The sequence below is a fragment of the Panonychus citri genome, unplaced genomic scaffold (genome assembly GCF_014898815.1).
Source record: "Panonychus citri isolate SS breed McGregor unplaced genomic scaffold, ASM1489881v1 Contig00023, whole genome shotgun sequence".
NCBI lineage: Eukaryota > Metazoa > Arthropoda > Arachnida > Trombidiformes > Tetranychidae > Panonychus > Panonychus citri.
The window spans coordinates 1,111,162-1,130,236 of NW_026515428.1; the positions used below are offsets into that span (position 1 = coordinate 1,111,162).

A 19,075-nucleotide genomic window follows, 5' to 3' on the forward strand; every position below is an offset into this window, starting at 1 on the left:
TTTTCTCTTTCATTTTCTCAAAATAAAACAATTCAAATTCTCAATGAAAATTATTAGATTAATAATTTAATCACCTAGAGAATTGAATATTAATTGTTTTGTTAATTTGTACTTTTAATTAATTTATTGGTTGGTTTGATTTGCTCTTTGAATTGGAAAAGTTTGTCCAACTCTAATTGTTCAAATATTTTTGGAAAAGAAAAGAAAATATTTAATCACATGATCACTTTGTTTATTTTTTTTTCTTTTGTTAACATTTTTGTTCATTTGCGAGAAGAAAAAGTAATTACCATGTTTTCTATTTAATTGTGAGTTAATTTTATTCTTTTTTTCATTATAGATAAGTGTATCTTTGTGGGATTGTGGTGACTAACTGTGATCTTTTTAAATATAATCTTTAAATTAGTGTTGAATGAGTTTCAACTCTTGGTTTTGTTTTCTTTGTTCATTTCTCATTTTGTGAGTCAAGAATTTTTCTCTGTCCATGAAGCTTTGGTCCTGGTTAACATCTTCATGGTTTCCATCAATGTTCCCCTTAGCTAATCAACAAAGTTTACCTAATAAACGAGATTCATCTGAATCTAGTGATAGTGACGATGATTATTTCAACTTTTGGCCTCTCTGTAGTGTCCCTTTTGTTTACCATGAAATTGAATGTAGAAGTGAGTTACTAATTCATTTGGAAATTGTTTTTTTTTCAATTATTCTCTTTATTGGTCAATTTGTTAACCTACTCTTCTATTTTCTCTTATTAGACACTTTAATACCTCGTCCTAGAAGTGGCCATAGAATCGTTGCTGATTCAAATGGTAATATCTACTGCCTTGGTGGTTATAATCCTGAAGGATTAGCACGAGAGGATAGTCCTAATGCTTTGTTTAAAGAACTCTGGAAGTTTAATATAAGCACACTAATTTGGACCAAAATAAACATGTCTGGTGATCCACCACGTTTACTATGTTCATTTGGTGCTCTTTGTATTGATGACATGCTTTTTGTCCAAGGAGGTACCGGTGTACCTTTCGGTCGGGCAGGTTCCAATAAGCTTTATGTTTGCCAATTGTCAACTGGTTTTTGGAGAAAGTATAGTCTCAAAACGGATAATTATGATGTTCCTCCCAAATTTTATGGTCAAGCTTTGGTTTTTGATCCAGATGAGATGGCGATCTATTCAGTTGGTGGAACCTGTGGGCACGCTTATCACACAGGGGTCACCAAAATTAATCTAAGAAACGGGAGTGCTGAGCTTATCTATTCATATAATAATCATGAGAATACTGGTAGCTATCGACATGAGATTGCCTTACATAACAAACGAATCTACCAATTTGGTGGAGGAACTCAAGAAATTGATATTGGTTTCGAAAAGGTTAAAACTTGAAAAAGAAAAAATTTCCACCACAAATAATAATAGCATATAAATAATTGTATTTTATTTTCCGTTGGCAGGTATTTTATTTTGATCTATCAGGTAAATGCTGGAGGTTTGTGAAAACTTTTCCTGATCCAACTCATGGTTATCCAATTGCTCGTAAATTTCATGGTTTGGTTACTCTGGACAATTTCGTTTTCATTATTGGAGGTGGTTATATTAATCCAACCGGAATACCCGTTGGTATAGACGATATTTGGAAATTTAATTTGGATACTTTTGAATGGACCTTAATTTGTAAATTATCTCGACCCATTTATTTCCATTCAGCAGCAATTTCCCCAAATGGTTTATTAACCGTTTTCGGTGGTGTCCAATCAATTCAACAAGGAAATTCATTTAGGACCCAAAGGACAAACTCATTGTGCACAATTTGGCTACAAGTGCCTAAATTAGGTGAAATTGCGTGGATTGCATTTTTAAACAATTGTGCTGATGTAACCAAAATATCACAATCACAATTAATTGACATCGGTGTACCACCTTCCTATGTAAACCGATTAATCAGTTAACCATGATAATGAACGATAAATCAACATAAACACACACACACAACAATCAATGAGAGAGAAAGAGTGAGCTAAACATATGACTGTAATTAACTTGGAATCAATTCACACTCAAAAAAAGAGTCAATTATGTTACCTAATCAATTAATGATCAACAACATCAACATAATTCAACATCATTATCATCAACCATCAATCATCAATCATCACACTGATGATTTTGTATCACAATTAATTTTCCGATCAGTTAGCAATCTTTTTTTTTCTTCCCTTTTCTCAATGTATTTTCTGTTTAATTAATTCTACTGACCTGATCATCGAAAGTTAATTAAATGGTGATCAAGAGCACATCTTTTTTCTTCTCCTCTTTCTCTCTCACCTTCTCATTAATTGTAATTAACGATGATGATGATGATGATGATACTTTTTGTCTCCATTATATTGGGACAATAAAAAACGATAACAAGTCCACTTGACTTAATTTTCTTTAATCTTAATCACCATATATAAAGATGATGATTAATTTAAAATTAACTCGATGATTGAGAAAATGAAACAATCATTTTAAATTGTTGAAGAAAAAACAAACTTCAACAAATTTACTAATTACAATTAAATGGAAAACAAGTTCATGTTCATGTAAACATTTAATTCCCAGATGATTAAATGATGAAACAATTTCCCTGATGATGATTCTTGATCTTAATCAATGTTGAATCAATCAATTGATTACAATTAATAACATTTTAAAGGGAAGCAAAAAATTAACTCTTAATTGTTATCAGTTAATTTGATTTTTTTAAAACTTAATGTTTACCTTTTTTTTTGTTGTTCAAATTAATAATATCACTTTTTGTTGATAATATCCACTAATTGTGAGCTTAACAATTAACTAGTAAAAACTTTCAACAATCAACAACAATTTATAAATCAATAAGTTTTACTATTATGATCAAATTTATTTACTGATTGTAACATTAAATCACCTCAACCATTAAATCATCAATTGAATTCAATTAAGCACAAAACTTACAAATTACTTCCGATTGCTAAACATAAACAGAGTTAATTTAATAAAACTATTAAACTAATTTGATAGAAAAATTTTCCGTTTCAATTAAAAGTTAATTATCATTAATTAAAGTGATCAATTTATAAATTGCACATAATTATCGTTGACAATCAATGAGAAATTAAAGTTCACAATCAAAACTAAATAAAAACAAAAAGGTCAGATTGTGTCCTTGGATAATTGACCAGAAACTAATTGACAACAATTAATATCAATCTGACAATGATAACAATTAACTAATCACAATAAGAAACAAAAAAAAAATGATAAATAATTTATTTTAAATTGTAAATCAAGTTTGAAATTAGTTGAACCAAAATAAAACAATAACTAAAAAGTTAATGATGAAAAAAAAAGTACTAATCACAAAATGACAATTAGTGTTGGTTGATTGTTGTGATTAGTGAATTTATTTTACTGTTTACCATCAAACACAATCAAGACTAATTATTATCATTAAAGATTTTTAAATATTCATAATTTGGTTAAATTATTACAACAATTAAAGAGCCAAATGTAAACAAATATAACAATATATTCACTAAACTGTGGCTTATCTTTCAACACAATTTAATTTATGTGGTACCACAATCAAGTTAATCACTTGAAAACATATTGTAAACATAACTAATTATGTGTACTACCAGTTAATGAGAGGAATTTATATTTATAAAAAACTGATGATAATCAAATAATAATAAGAAAACGATAACAATCAGTTAATCCGATAATCAACTTTTCTTGATTCTTGGTGCACTTTCAATCAACTCCACCACCACCACCACCTCCCGATTGATCATCTATTTTTTACTAATCACCTTAAATCATGATAATTATGATGATGATCAACTAACACCACCAACCTCATCAACAACATCACATTTTTTTTTAATCATCGCATTAACTTTTTTTTTCACTTAACCAACTGATACTAATTAACTTATTAGTATCACTGATTATATAATAATTTACTGATTCGACCTTTAAAAATCAACTTCCTCTCATTTGGGTGTTGACTTTGTAGTCGCAAATTGTTGAGTATATAAACATTATTCTGGACAATTTAGAAATCACAATTTCAACTTTCACCAATCAAACAACAACAACAACAACAACAATTAACCAAACAGTTTTAAAGTTTTTAGTGTTAACCGTTAATCCACAATAATAATGACAAAGGTTAGTGTTTTTCGGATTAATATATGAAACTTTCATCGTAATCCTTAGTTTCGTTACAACGATCAACTTAATTTAACTGTTTCTTTTTTTTTCTCGTCTCGAATCAAATTGTTGATTAGATTATTTATTTAGCTGCTTCACTCTTAATTGTTGGAGTAATTTCCAGTGCTCAAGCTAAAGGATGGTCGCATGGCCATGGACATGGTCATCATGGTGGTCACTCAAACACCTACAGAAAGCAAGATGTAAGTGATTAAGGATTAAAATTTGTTAACGATGATCACCATTTTTACGGATAATTTAGCTTTACCAAATTGGATTAAATTGTTTAATCTTGGGGGAATTGTTTTTTGCTCTCTTTGCTTTAGGCTTGGGGTAATTACAAGTTCGGTTATGATATTGCCGATGGATGGGGAGCTAAAAATTCACGACACGAAGAAGGTGACGCCTGGGGCAACAAACACGGAGAATACACTTTGAAAGATGTTGATGGTCGAGAGCGAAAGGTTCAATATGTTGCCGATAAGAAAGGTTTCCGTGCGAAAATCAAGACCAACGAACCTGGAACTGGTTCAGTTGACGCTGCTGATGCTATTTACAATGGTGCTGATCCTCATGGACACAGGTAAAGTTTAAGTTTCTTTTAGTCAATTAATACAATTGATTTCTAACATTTTAGATGAGAATTTGTTTCTCGAATATGTTATTCTAATAACTTATTTCGATTTGTTTTCACAGTCACACTCATGTTCCATCAGGATGGAAGGGTGGTCACCATGGATGGGGACACCATGACTCTCACCACGATTCCCACCATGGTCATCATGGTCATCACGATCATGGTCATCATGGACACCACGGACACCATGGTTGGGGTCATCATGATTCTCACCATGATTCTCATCACGGACATCACGGTCATCATGGTCATCATGGTCATCATTAAGTATCCTGAATTCATCGCCTCCATTTCCAGAATAACAAAACCAAAAATCAGTATCATCCAACCATTAAATTGTTAACCATTAAATTAATCAACTCTCATCCAATTAATTGTTGTACTTTTCCTATTTCGTTTTCTAATGTAAAAATGAAACAACAAGAGATTTTATATAAAAAAAAACATGTACAGTTTAGTTAAATTATTTGTGTTGATTTGATTGTTTACCTGAAATTTCAAAAAAAAACCACAAATTGACAGATTTAAACAATCAAATTAAAAAAAATCAGTTAGACTTTTTTTTTCTTTCTATCAACATAAAATTAATTTAAAAATAAAAACCTAATAATTTCAATTGCCATCATTTGTTATTTACCTTGTTATTAATTTTGATGATGATGAGTTGATTATTTGCTGATTGTGATTGGCTGTTGATCAACAGTTGAAATTAAATTAAATGCAAGATCATTCGCCATAAAGTAATCATTAAAATGATTGTAATCCAACAGTTAACAACAATTAGAATTGATCATTTGTTTTGACTTTGAGTTAGTCTTTGAATTATTGAGGTTGTGATAATATTGTTTTCCAGAATTAATTTGATTCAATTTTATATAGATAATTTTCTTTTTTGATTGTGATCCCAAAGAGTTAATTAAGTTATGGGTGTTCCACTTATCTCGGAAACCAATAAGAATAAGGAATTGTTATTGGAAATTGATTCTATTGTGCCGGACACTAATGGTCATCATCTTGCAGATATTTCCTTGTCTTCCAATGATTCTTTGAGCCGAAGTCGGAGAAGATGGAAGTTGATTAAGATAATCAGTAAAATGAATCCTTCTTTCCAAGGTAAATCGAAGAAATTAATTTTCTACCAATCACTTAGTGCGATTCTTTCAATGATATTAACTGGAATCATGATCTATTGGTTGGTAAAGTTACAATCGACATCAAATTCATCTGAATTGTTGCCATCATCTTCATTCCTTGTTTCATCTCAATCTCAATCTTCATCATCATCTTCATTATCACCATCATCATCTACACAATCACCGCCATCAAAACCGGAACCTACGATAACTTTAGGATGGCCTGGAAATTATGATCCCGCTGATTACGAAACATTCAGTGTAATGGATAATCCAGTTCTCAGATTAACGGAGAATTCAAATAATACCAATGGTAATGATGATGTTGAGACTTTAAAGGTTACTGATTCGATTTCCGATAAATCAGGTGAAGATGGTGAAGAGAAAAGCGAAGATGAAGACAATTCATTGAGAAAATTTCCACCACCATTACCTTTTCCACCTTTTCAATCATTTCCATCGAATTGGTTTCAAGGTCCATTTAATGGGCCACTTTTTTTACCTCCTTTTTTCCCACCTTCTTCTCCTCCTTCACAACCGCCATTCCAAATGATGGATCCATTTGAATCAGATGAATCATCAAATCCGATTGCCGATCAATTTTTTGATCATTTTACACCACCGACCTTCAATTTGGCCAAAATTAAATCATCGGCACAAAAATTACATGCATCCGCTGTTGGAGCATTAGATGAATTGATGAAAAAGCTCAAGGGCAGCGGCTCTTTGGTTGACTTTCTAGTGACCAATAATGAAGATGAACAAATGGATCCCGAACTGGTAGTCCGATCGGAAGATGATCAAGATCAAGCATCCGATTTAATGGAAACTTTCAATGATACCGATCAGCTCGATGATACAGTTGATAATCTGTTCAATTTGATTAAGAAAATTGTCTTTTAATCAAACCAGCAAAAGAAAACCACACCCATGAAATCCTAATTGGGCTAATAATCATCACCGTTACAATTTACATCCATAGAAATTGAATCGAATTTTTTATGTTCCATTTATATATAAATTTTAAAACAATCAATCATTACCATTTTTTTTGCTTATTCGTCGATACCAATCGTTGATTATTAGTTCCAATCAAATTTTGCCAAACCATTAAGGGAGATATAAACACTTATGAAAAGTCCTGTAGAGATGAAAACAAAATAAACTGTTACTCTCAATGAAGCGACCATTTTTATTAATTTTTGTAGTTGTCACTGATTAACCAATAATTGTCCTAATTGACAACAATCAGAAAAGTTAATTATGTATGTTAAAAGTTAATGAAAAAGTTAATTAGTCAAATGTAAATTGGTTAAAATTGGTCATGTGTTAGTTGGGTCAAATTTAATGTCTATACAAACCTCAATTAAATTGTTGTGGTTGATGATCACTTTTTGTTGTTTGCATTGATTAAAATCAATCAATTGGTTCATTAGTTAATTCCCGAAGTTGTAATCATCATCATCATCTTCATCTTCAGTAAACAATTAGATTTAATAGTCACTCAGATAACAACGAAAATAAAGTCAAGTTGATTGTTCCATTTGAACAAAACAAAAGAAAAAAAAATTTTCTATTCTAATTTTCTTATCTCTGTTACCATAGAAGCGAAATCAAAACAAAGATTTCCCGCTTATCTTTTTTCATTGTTTTCTTTGTTAATTGTTTTCTCTCTCTCTCTCTCTAATTGTAGTTTAATTAATTTTTATTCTAATTAACAATCAGTTTATTACTTCTCTCTGGTTAACTGTGATCATCAAAAATACTCTCGTTTCAATTATGTTTCGTTTAATTGTCGCTTCAATTTTCTTCTCACTTGTGTCAACCTTTTCAACGCCAATTCCAGCAAATTACACAGTCTTTTGGTACCAACAGAAAGTAAGTGACAATTAATTTCCAATCAATTTAATTAAATCATCTTTAATTTAATACATCGTATTGTTAACAAGTAAATTGTCATAATTTTCTCCATCTAAATGACTTGATACAAATACAAATTGAAAGTTTCCCAAGTAAATGAAATTATTATCAATCGTCTTTTTGTTTCTGTATATGTTTTGAGATTAGATTTTTCCTAATTGTCTTTATCTCACCAATTAGTATATTATATGATTAGATTACAAAATTTTCTTAATTGCAAATTAAATGTTGTTTAGTTTAAATTGTCCATTTTTCGTTTTAATTAATATTAAACTAATTCATTGGAATCACTATTACAACAAATACTCATTTAACTTTGAGGTTTGACTTTATGTTGATTGGGCTAAAGTGATTTAGTTTTTGCTTCATTAATGCTAATTAATTCAATAATAATAATTATTATACATTTCTAATTATGTTATTACCTAATTTGAATTAAGTTAATCACTGTCTAACCTAATAGAGCTTGACAAATGATCACAATTAAATTAAAATCGTTTTTCCGTAAGTAAACATTTTCATTGGAAATGAAAACAAAAATATCCAAATGATTTAGTTTTTTTTTTCTCGTAACCAACAATTTAATATATACAGTTAACAAGATTAATCTCCAATAATTACCAATCAAAATCACTAAACTAATCAATAAATAGTTAATATTAACAATTAACCTTTACTTTTACCAACTTACATAATTACAATTAAAATAATTATTCCATTAATCGGTTAACAATTAAGAGGATAGACAATTAAATTTGTATCATTCGCTCCTTGGACTCTAACCAAATTGTAACCAGAAAAAAGCATTATAATGATCCATTCATATTATTAATCAATATCAATTCTAATCATAGATGATGATGATGATGAACAGATAATTAAGTAATCACAATTACAATTAATTACATTTCCTTATTACTCCAACAACAACAGAATCAAATAAAACCCAATGATTTGATTCTTTGGGCTTTGATTGTTTATCTTAATACTTTAAAACCATTAAATGGTTGCCATATAAATTAATTGAATTTCTTCAACAATTTACTACCAATATTTAAGTAGGAAGAATCAACAATTAAATGATTAACTTTAATAATAAATTGTTTTAATAGTTTGATGATAAAAAAAAATTACCTCTAAAAAAGGTAATAAGAAATAGAGGAAGATGTAATCAAGGAAGATGAAAATAATATCATACAATTAACCATTTTAATATCAATCGGAATGATTATTGATTGTCAACGATTAAATTAACTGTTTATTGATTTTTCAGGTTGATCATTTCAATTACAACAATAATGACACTTATCAACAGCGAGTGATCATCTCAACGGACCATTGGTGTACCGATGGTTGTCCCATATTTTTTTACGCGGGTAACGAAGGCGATGTTTTCTCATTTGCAAACAACACGGGATTCATGTGGGAAAATGCACCGAGATTTAAGGCCATGGTCATTTTTGCCGAACATCGTTATTATGGTGAATCCTTACCTTACGGTGATAAAGCATTTTCAGTGAGTTTCTCTAAATAATTGTAGATTGTAACGATTAACTGATTCCGGAGTTTTATGGTCAATTGTTTGAAATTTTTTATCCTTTCTAGAGTTTGGATAAGGTTGGATTCTTATCGGTTGAACAAGCGTTAGCTGATTTTGCTGAACTTATTCAGGAAATTAAAAGTTCTTACCCTGCAGCTCGTCAAAGTCCCGTTGTAATGTTTGGTGGTTCCTATGGTGGGATGTTGGCTGCTTGGTTCAGGATGAAATATCCTCATCTAATTGTTGGGTAACTTGATTTAACCCTTTCAATAATCATTGTCATGATAATTGTTGTGATTTATCATGGAAAATGATGATTTCAATCATCATCGTTATCTCAGCATTTTATTTTCTTTCCAGGGCATTAGCTGCATCAGCACCGATCCTTCAATTTCCTGGTTTATATGAGTGCAATGGTTATAATAGTATTGTCACCAAAAGTTTCCGTTCCTACTCTGAGCAATGTTACCTTTCAATCAAAAATTCATGGGAAGCGATTGATCGTATTGGTGCCAATGAAGATGGTCTTAAGTGGCTATCAAGCACCTTTGGGCTTTGTAAACCTTTGACCTCAGCCGATGATCTTACTGCCTTTTCTGGCTGGTTACAAGATACTTTTGGCTCATTAGCCATGATAGATTATCCTAATCCAGCTGATTTCTTGGAACCACTTCCAGCTTATCCAATTGGGGTAACATGATTTAACTAATCTTTCCGGAAAAACAAACGAGAATCAATTTATTGTATTATTTATATACAATCAGATTGATTGTGATTAGTTTTTCTCTTGATCATTATATCAATGATCTTGAAAATCAAATGATTAACTAATCAAGGAAACAATAGATGTTCAATCAGTAACATTTACCATCAAAACAATTAATTGATTCAATTTATATCTAATTTTTTCTGCAATAATCAACAATGATTATTACATTGAAAGGGTTAATTATCTCTTAATTGTCTTAAAGGTTTTTGTCTTTTTTCATGCTTCAAGATGAACAATTAACTGATTGATAAGATTTTCTTTATGATATTAATTAACTCTTAAAAAAATCAGCAAAGCATTGCCACCTTTAATATGATCACTTAATTAGTGATTTAATTGTAATAACTAACCATCAAGATGTTACATCAAGTACAATTGTTAACTAATCGTTAACAATATCCTTGTTTCAAACAAACAATTAATCACTAATTAATCACTAATCTGTTGATTAATTTTCTTCTCCCTTTTCTAATTAGGTTTTATGCTCTAAATTACAAGATTCAACTAAACAAGATAAACCCTTAATTGTGGACATTTTCAATGCTGTTTCAGTTTATTACAATTACTCAGGACAAAGATCATGTTTTGATTATAAGGATGATTCAGAAGGAGGTAAGACTTTGACAATTAATTAACTAATTACCATTTATTTGTATTACAGAGATTGTCAGATATTGTGATGACAATTTGTAAAATGAGAGCAATTAAAGTCAACCATCATCACAATCAATGATTGATAACATTTTCAATGTGAATGAAAAACGATTACATTGATTGTAAATTCCATTTAAAGTTCACCCTTTCCTCATAAGTTGATTAGTCAATTAAAAGTCAATCAAATCAGTTTTATTATATGAAAATCAAGTTAATCATTTAGGTAAAAAAAAACATTAATTTACTTCCCCAAATAAAAAAGTGATTATACTGATTGATTAAACTAATTACTATGCAAATTGAATTAATCATAATCTTTCAGTTAATATGATTATGCAAACACACAAACACACACATTCACAATTAACAATATCATTGATTTAAATTGAATATAACATTTGATTGTGTGTTTCGATTGATTTTATAATCAAATCAACAAATTGTTATATGAAATTATATCAAGAATTAAGAGAAAAGTAATTGGTTGTAAAAAAAACAACCAAAATTGCTTAGTAAAATATAATTAGAAATTGAATTAACTTGATTTATATAAATTTCTATTGATTTTATAACAAGTATTTTAATTGTATTTTAATAAAAAAAAATTGATTAACTTGAGAAGGATTATTGAAACAAAGGGAAGAGATAAAAAATAACAACATTGATGATTAATTTAATTATTTCTGTTCTAATAACAAAGAGACACCAACAATTAGTATTTTGTGTGTATTAGAATCAATCAATGGATTATCCGATTTTCATTGATCAAAATGTTGATAGTTTTCCTTGATAATAGAATTGATTTTTTCTGTTCTTTCTCAATATTATCTCTGTTTTCTCAGGTCGATTAGGTGGTAATGGTTGGGGATTCCAATCATGCACTGAAATGGTTCTGCCAGTTTGTACAACTCTGAACGATTCAATGTTCCCCCTGCAACCCTGGGATTTGGTCCAAGTGAAAGCTGATTGTTTGAAAAACTTTGGTGTCTCACCGGAGGAATTAAAAGCTCGATGGTTATTTGGAGGAACCAATATCTCAACTGCATCTAATATCATCTTCTCAAATGGACAACGTGACCCCTGGTCAGCTGGAGGTGTATTGCAAACCTATGCTCCCTCCCTTCCGGCCATTATAATTGAAGGAGCTTGTCATCATGAAGATTTAAGGTCAACCGGACCAAATGATCCAATCCCATTGATCCGAGCACGACAAAAGGAAATCATGATAATTAAGGATTGGATTGATCAATATTATCAAGCAATTAACCATTTACCAAATGAATGGGCCAGAGATTCAAATCTAATTTAATGAGGAAAAACAAAAACAATCAAATCTGTTTTCAAACTTTGTTAAAACTTTTATCCTATCAAACTTTAATTACGTTGATTAACAGTCACTTATCATAATATTGACATGATACAATTTTATTTGATACAATTGAATGTAAACTAATATTATATATTCAATTACAGAAATAGTTATGATAACTGGTTCATATCAAATAATCATAATCAGGTCGTTGTAACAATTAAATCGTATTGCAAACTCATGGTGATTATCATGGTAATTACGATTTTCTCAGTGAAATCTCAGCTATTATATTGATTGTTGGAAATTTATTCAAACTATTTTTACTGTTATCACATTTAGTAAATCAAGGTTACCTTTATCTTGACCTGGCAAAGTTTCACAAAATCAGTTCAGCTCATGATGTTTATTAGATTTTAAATGGTTCATGATGATATTTAGCAGACACACAGAAACAGGAGATCAGTGAAGAGGCTTTCAATCAGATGAATGATGAAAATTCTTGGAAGAAAAGAAGAAGACAAGAAAGAGTATATTGAAAAAGATGAAGAAGATGAAGAAGATGATCAGGAAGACAAGGGGAAGAAAACAGAGATAGATGAGAGAAAAAGAAGAAAAAAAAAGTTTTTCGACTAGAACTTAATCTTTCCCTCTTTGATCCTATTCTCCACCATCATCATCACCAGAATCTATTAGATAAACTTGTTAAAAATTCATCTGAATAACCTAAATACTTACACTGAATTTTTTCATCCTCATCATCTTTTATCTTCCTACTCATCTTGATCCTCATTTATTCAATTCTATCATCAGTAAATTATTGAGATTTAACTTCAACATGGAAAAGAAAATTATTGTTCTAATCGAGTTTTTTTCTCCAAAAACTCGAACATTTCTTATACTCACTTGTCTCTCGCCTCAAGTATTCATTGTGATTGGATTTCTCTCGTCATGATGATAATCATGATGAATGAATCTCGAACATGGTGCAACAAACATTTCATCATCTTCTGTTGGCATTACAAGAAATCATGATGAATTTGAGTGAAAACGAACCGAGAGAGAAAGACGAAAACTATGAACATGATGAAATCTGAGGGATGATAAAGAGATGATGGTAAAAAGATGCAAGATGATATTCGAGGAAAAAAATTTAGGTTCTATCCTAAAATTAGCTGATTGCACTAAGTTCTGATCATGAGTTCTAATCTTAAATTGTCAGGATGGAATCTTATTCATATACTATTAATGATCTAAAGATGATGAGAGGGAGGAAGAAGAAGATGATGATGATGATGATGATGGAAAATATCAAAGGATAAACATACAAACATGTAAACAATTTCAATCTGTTTTTATCTCAATGATAATATTACATTGAATTCAATTGATTGTTTGTTTATAACTTGATGACAATTTAAACTAATCGTTGGAAACTTTTTTGTTTCAAAGTGAAAGTGATTTTTTGTTATTATTAATTGTCCAATTAAAGTGATTATTTCTCAATAGAATATTTTTTTTACAATATAACATTTATCTCTTTCCAACTGACCAACTGAACTTTTTAAAAGTTCATATCATCAGAATCAATGGAAACTGTCAACGGAATCACAACAACAACAACAACAACATCGACAACAGATAATAACAGAATCGATAATAACGATTCTGATGATGAAACTTATGAATATGTTTCTTTAGCTGAAAGAATTTCGAGTTACCAAAAGAAACTCGAAGCTGAACAAAGGAAACTCGAGAAACCATGTCGAACTAAATCTGAGTAAGTTCTAACAAAATTTTCGAACAAAAAAAGTTTTCTTTTTACTCTCTCGTTCTAATCTCAACCTTTTAGCTTCAAATTTGATTTTCCTTGTTAAACTTTTTTTTCTCTTCCTCATCCTTAATCATCCTACTTACCCATCACTCTCATCCTCATCTTCATCTTCATCTTGGTGATAAAATTACAGAAAAAAAATCTAACATCAATAGTAACTCGTTGCAAAGAAGTTGTTTTTTTTTGGTTAATCTATTTTCACATTTACCTGAGCTTTCAGGTTTTTATCATGAATTGAGAGCAACAATTTAATAATCAACTTTGCTTTTATTTGTCTAAATTTATTCAACACTAAATCAAACTTGATACATTGATTGTGACACTTTTAAAATCAGGTTACAATTAACTCATTTGTTTACTTACAATTGCCTAATTGTTGACAGTTAAACTTGAACATCATGTTAATCAAATTGATAGGTTATCATCTTGGATTATGAAGATAATCCTAAAGATTATCATTAGAATGTTTCAAATATGTAAATATTTTGTATTCTCAAGTTCAATTTTCTTCTATCATGATTATCTGATTTAACGGTTTCATGAGATTTGGAACTTTTTTCAACTTCTTCTTCGTCTCCTTCTGTCACTTTCAATGGTAATGTCAACCTCTAAATCTGACAATTTAGCTCAGAACTAAGTAAGAAGATGAGTTTCTCTTTCCTTGTCATCCTTGTAATCATCATCAATCTTAACGGTTTTCCATCATCCTCATCATCATCATAATCCTGAAAAGATGAAGAGGAAATGAAAGAAAATGATTCATTGAAACTCCATGGAAAAGTTATGAATGAATGAAGAAAATAATTGCATTTTCTTCAAAATCAGTTAATATTAATTGAATAATTTAATTTCTCATGTAATAATAATAATCTACTAAATCAACAAAAGTAATTAATCATTGACTTACATCATTATAATTACCGTTTTATACCAACAAGTAAATATATTGATACATGGAAAACTTTTCGTAATTGTTAATCTTAATTATTTTTACAATTTCGACGATTAAATTATTGCAACCAAACTAATTGTCTCTTTAATTTGTTGTTGATTATGTTTAATAGCTATGGAAGACCCTTGGAGGGATCGCAAACACAATTAAGAGGAATCAAGGCTTACGATACAATCGCCCAAGAGATTAGGGATTTATGTTCATTCATTGAAACAAATGGAACCAAAAATGAGGACAATCAAGTGACAATTACATTTGGTCAATTGTTCGAGGTAAATTAACATCAAATCAGTTGATTATCGTCCCTTAAAATCAACTGATACAATGTTCACAATCAAATGGGTGGGAAAACTTTTCGTAAACTTTTATAACGTTCAAAAGTTCAACAATTGAATTAGATTGAATTAAATTTAGCATGATAACAATTAGATTCAATTGGTGAACATAATCACGGGGAAAAAGTTTCCACCATGAGTTATAATTAGAGTTAATTGTTTCGCTATTAAATCAGATTGAAGGGTTCGAATATAAAAGAAACTATTTCCTTTGGGAAATAGTAGGTGACCCAAATAAGTAATTTCGATCTAAAATTGAATGTCGAACCAGTTAAAGGTCGGAAAAAAAGATGAACTTTCGAGGAAATTTCGAACAAAAAAAGAAATGAATTAAATTAATTGTTGCTCTTCAATGAGTTTTACACCTTTTTGTAATTCAATGATTAAACTTGAGAATGATTAACAGTTAGTATTAGTGAAAATCTCCGAGAAATTTGAATCAAAATTCTGAGAAAAAAAAACTTTTGTGGTTACCTGATAATTGAATATTCAACTTGGTGATTATCATCACAATCTCATTGGTCTTATGTAAATATATACACATGAACTTTCACCGAGTTCACCAAACATGAAATCCTTTGTAACCAGAATATATTTCACTCTGATCATTATCATCTTCATATTAATTCATCTTCCTCAATTCTTAAAGTTTATCATGCTCATCTTCATGATAATGGGATAAGAAAATAGCATACATTCAATTGATTGCAAGGTAACAATTAATTTATGCTTCAACGATAATTAAAGGAAGACAAGGTGAGTGTATTAATCATTTCCATCATCTTAATCATGATTAAGATGATGTTCATTGTCTCGAGTCATTAGTTTACCATGATAATGATAATAATATATTACAAATATGATTAGACAATTTCAATGATAATCAAACCTAAATAATCAAGTTAATCAGAAATTGTCTTTGATTGTTAATCATTTTTAATCATATTATCTTGATAACGATTATCCTATGATGATGATGAAATGTTTTTTCATCCTGATTTGATTAAGATTAATCATTAATAATGAGTGTTAGTTAATCCTCTCTGATATTGTAACAATTAAATCAATACAATTTGTATCATTGTTAAGCTTTTATTATTCACCAATACAATTAATGATGAAATGGAAACATAATCAAATAGATGAGTTAATTGTGATAATGATTAACTCATGATGAGACTTATAATCATAATTAACTGAAACATATTCCAACACCTTTAAGGGTTTAATGATTGAATCAACAATCAATTAATTGGTGTTTATGGAAAGTTTTTCTTTCGCTGTAGTTGTTGTTGAATTAATTATTAATTTAATCATAAGAATATGAATACAAATATAATTATCGTGATTAACATTAATCAATGAATTTAACTCACTTATTAAATTAGTTACCATTGAATTTACTCAATTCTCTGGATGATTTTTATCATTGTGACTTTATCATCATCATCATCATCATGTGTGTGTGTGTGAGTGAGTTTATATTATCATGAATGAACCTCAATAAAAAAGGTAAGAAGAGGCAGAAAAAAAAGTTCATCGGTGATCATTTCGTGATCAGAATTGATATTATCATGAAATGAAGACTATTGTATATCCTCAGTTGAATTGTTTTCCCCAATCCATTATTATTTCACTGATTCTGATTCATTGGACTTCATGATAATCATCATGATTTCCAGTCCATTTTGTCTGATCAACATCATGAGCTAAATTATCATGGTACACATACAGAACCAGGACTATAATCAGAAATGAATAATAATATTTACATGGAAGTGAAACTAAAGTAAATAAAAGCCAGAGAGAGAGAGAGAGAGAGAGAGAGAGAGAGAGATAAAGTTGAAATTGGAATTTTCGATTTTCTCTTTCGACGATTAGAACTTTTTTTTTCTTCTTTTATCTTTTTCCTAATGTTTTCTTCGGTAAATAAAATGTATTATATTGAACAATGTCCACAAAATTCATCAATATAAATTGTTGTTTGATTGTCCAAAACGATGGAAACAATTGATAAAATCATATTCAAGTTCATCTCATGATATTTGAGTAATCACCCTGTTGACATGGTTTAGAAAAAAAGAGAGAAGAAAAAAATTGTCGAACTCGATTTTGGATTTAGAACTTTTACTTTTTTTTCTCTTCGATTTTTTTCTTCTGCTTCGATCTCAATCAATATTCAATGTTTTTGATCGAATGATCTGATTTTGGAAAAGTTTTTTTTCGTCTTTTTTTTGCTTCGACAAAACTTTTTATCTTTACCTGACAATTTCAATCATGATGAATTGATGATTATGTTGATGATGATGATGATGATGATGATGATGATGATTGGGAACATGGAGGATGAAACATTGAGAATATAAAGTTAACGAGAATTGAAAATGTTCATCTCATCATGGTGATGATTTCATGATGATGATGATGATGATGAGATGATGTTGAACATATTTCACTTTTCGCCATGTTTATCATATTCAAAGTGTTAATAGTTGAATGATTTCTTAAGGTTGATTATCATGATCATGTCTCTGAACATTGAACATTATAATAGCTATTTTTTTAAGATTCTCATCAGAAGTTCATCAGAAAAAAAGGAGTAAAAAGAAAAACTTCAAGAAAGAACATTTTTTCTCTCTTACAATTCATCATGAACATGATGAAAATTCATTTAGATTATTCAGACAATGGAAACAAAATTTTCTATTGGAAACTTTTATTCTGATTACATACATTTTCATGATGTAACCAAAGGGAATCAACTGATTGAAATATTGAAAATTCAATGAGAGTTTGAACATTGTATCAATTGAGAACTGAATTAAAATTACCAACTTCATTTTCCACAATTTAATCAACTAATTGTTTACATTTTCCTAATTTTTTTCTTATTCATCTTTTAATGCTCACCAATCGTTCTCGAAATCGGATTTTTGGTTGTAATGAAATTGGACATTTTGTATTGGAACAATTTACAACGACAATGGAAACAATTTACAATTGATCTTTAATTGTTTGGACTTAATTGTTGACAGTCTTATGAAATGTTATCAAATAAATTAGTTGGAATCTTATTGAGAGCTTGTAAACAAGGATTCGTTCATTTCGTCGGTGAAATTTTGTACCAACGACGAGATGAAAATGTCGTTATAACGTTGATTAAAATGCCACCGGAAGATTTTAAATTAACTTATTAACCAAAGCAATCAAATTAAATTGGAGAAAATTATATGAAATAAATGAATCAATCACGTTAATTGTGTAAAATTAAATTGCAAACAATTACACAAATACAATTGTTACATGATATAATTACATTGTTTTAATGGAAAGAGAAACAAAGAGGAAAAAAAATAAAAGTTTATCAAATTGTTAAATTGTTACCTAATTGCTTACCTAATTGTCTGTGTGTATATATTATGTATCAACTAATTACTTTAAAAATAATACAAATTAAATACAATTAAAACGCGAACAACATTCAAACAAATTGAGTTTTCAATCACAATCTATTTGTATGATAATAATTTGAATTGAAGTGTCTCAATTGATGACAATATTAAAATTAAATTGTTATTATCAAGTTAATTATCATTATGATTGATATAAAAACTATTAAAAATGATTAGTTGATTGTTGAGAATTGGATAAAAGTAAAAAATAATAATAATGAATAATAACCTTTACATGATGATAATGATGAAGATAAAGTTTCATATGATATTATAACAGTTTCCATGGAGTGAGTGTATTTATAT

General features: G+C 29.3%; 4 protein-coding genes and 1 long non-coding RNA gene across 5 annotated transcripts; 4 read left to right on the forward strand and 1 right to left on the reverse strand.

The window, feature by feature from the left end:
- Positions 1–80: 80 nt before the first annotated feature.
- LOC128396606 (kelch domain-containing protein 10-like) lies at positions 81–2,628 on the forward strand. The gene is made up of 3 exons (XM_053357216.1): positions 81–662; positions 756–1,369; positions 1,450–2,628. Exons 1-3 carry the CDS (start codon positions 485–487, stop codon positions 1,942–1,944), a joined length of 1,287 nt encoding a protein of 428 aa, XP_053213191.1. The 5' UTR covers positions 81–484; the 3' UTR covers positions 1,945–2,628.
- A 636-nt stretch (positions 2,629–3,264) lies between these two features.
- LOC128396609 (uncharacterized) lies at positions 3,265–4,638 on the reverse strand. The gene is made up of 2 exons (XR_008326813.1): positions 4,503–4,638; positions 3,265–4,421 (listed from the first exon to the last, which is right to left on the reverse strand). It is a non-coding gene; the product is annotated as an uncharacterized LOC128396609 (long non-coding RNA).
- LOC128396607 (cuticle protein 14-like) lies at positions 4,070–7,186 on the forward strand. Its single transcript, XM_053357217.1, has 4 exons — positions 4,070–4,192; positions 4,312–4,437; positions 4,561–4,817; positions 4,931–7,186. The coding sequence occupies exons 1-4, from the start codon at positions 4,184–4,186 to the stop codon at positions 5,136–5,138; spliced, it is 600 nt and encodes a 199-aa protein (XP_053213192.1). The 5' UTR covers positions 4,070–4,183; the 3' UTR covers positions 5,139–7,186.
- Positions 7,187–7,696: 510 nt separating this feature from the next.
- LOC128396605 (lysosomal Pro-X carboxypeptidase-like) lies at positions 7,697–12,294 on the forward strand. Its single transcript, XM_053357215.1, has 6 exons — positions 7,697–7,882; positions 9,198–9,440; positions 9,530–9,711; positions 9,825–10,155; positions 10,710–10,845; positions 11,730–12,294. Exons 1-6 carry the CDS (start codon positions 7,784–7,786, stop codon positions 12,194–12,196), a joined length of 1,458 nt encoding a protein of 485 aa, XP_053213190.1. The 5' UTR covers positions 7,697–7,783; the 3' UTR covers positions 12,197–12,294.
- Positions 12,295–13,458: 1,164 nt separating this feature from the next.
- On the forward strand, positions 13,459–18,694 carry LOC128396608 (actin-binding Rho-activating protein-like). Its single transcript, XM_053357218.1, has 3 exons — positions 13,459–13,976; positions 15,095–15,254; positions 18,353–18,694. Exons 1-3 carry the CDS (start codon positions 13,786–13,788, stop codon positions 18,512–18,514), a joined length of 513 nt encoding a protein of 170 aa, XP_053213193.1. The 5' UTR covers positions 13,459–13,785; the 3' UTR covers positions 18,515–18,694.
- Positions 18,695–19,075: the final 381 nt, after the last annotated feature.

Bases quoted from the DNA above. Each gene is read 5' to 3' on its own strand.
- LOC128396606 (XM_053357216.1), top strand. From the start codon at position 485: ATGAAGCTTTGGTCCTGGTTAACATCTTCATGGTTTCCATCAATGTTC. The intron at 663-755 runs GTGAGTTACTAA...TTCTCTTATTAG, and splicing joins CCATGAAATTGAATGTAGAA to ACACTTTAATACCTCGTCCT. The intron at 1,370-1,449 runs GTTAAAACTTGA...TTCCGTTGGCAG, and splicing joins TTGATATTGGTTTCGAAAAG to GTATTTTATTTTGATCTATC.
- LOC128396607 (XM_053357217.1), top strand. The intron at 4,438-4,560 runs GTAAGTGATTAA...TCTTTGCTTTAG, and splicing joins ACACCTACAGAAAGCAAGAT to GCTTGGGGTAATTACAAGTT. The intron at 4,818-4,930 runs GTAAAGTTTAAG...TTGTTTTCACAG, and splicing joins GCTGATCCTCATGGACACAG to TCACACTCATGTTCCATCAG.
- LOC128396605 (XM_053357215.1), top strand. From the start codon at position 7,784: ATGTTTCGTTTAATTGTCGCTTCAATTTTCTTCTCACTTGTGTCAACC. The intron at 7,883-9,197 runs GTAAGTGACAAT...TTGATTTTTCAG, and splicing joins TCTTTTGGTACCAACAGAAA to GTTGATCATTTCAATTACAA. The intron at 10,156-10,709 runs GTAACATGATTT...TTTTCTAATTAG, and splicing joins TTCCAGCTTATCCAATTGGG to GTTTTATGCTCTAAATTACA.
- LOC128396608 (XM_053357218.1), top strand. From the start codon at position 13,786: ATGGAAACTGTCAACGGAATCACAACAACAACAACAACAACATCGACA. The intron at 13,977-15,094 runs GTAAGTTCTAAC...TATGTTTAATAG, and splicing joins CCATGTCGAACTAAATCTGA to CTATGGAAGACCCTTGGAGG. The intron at 15,255-18,352 runs GTAAATTAACAT...AATTGTTGACAG, and splicing joins CATTTGGTCAATTGTTCGAG to TCTTATGAAATGTTATCAAA.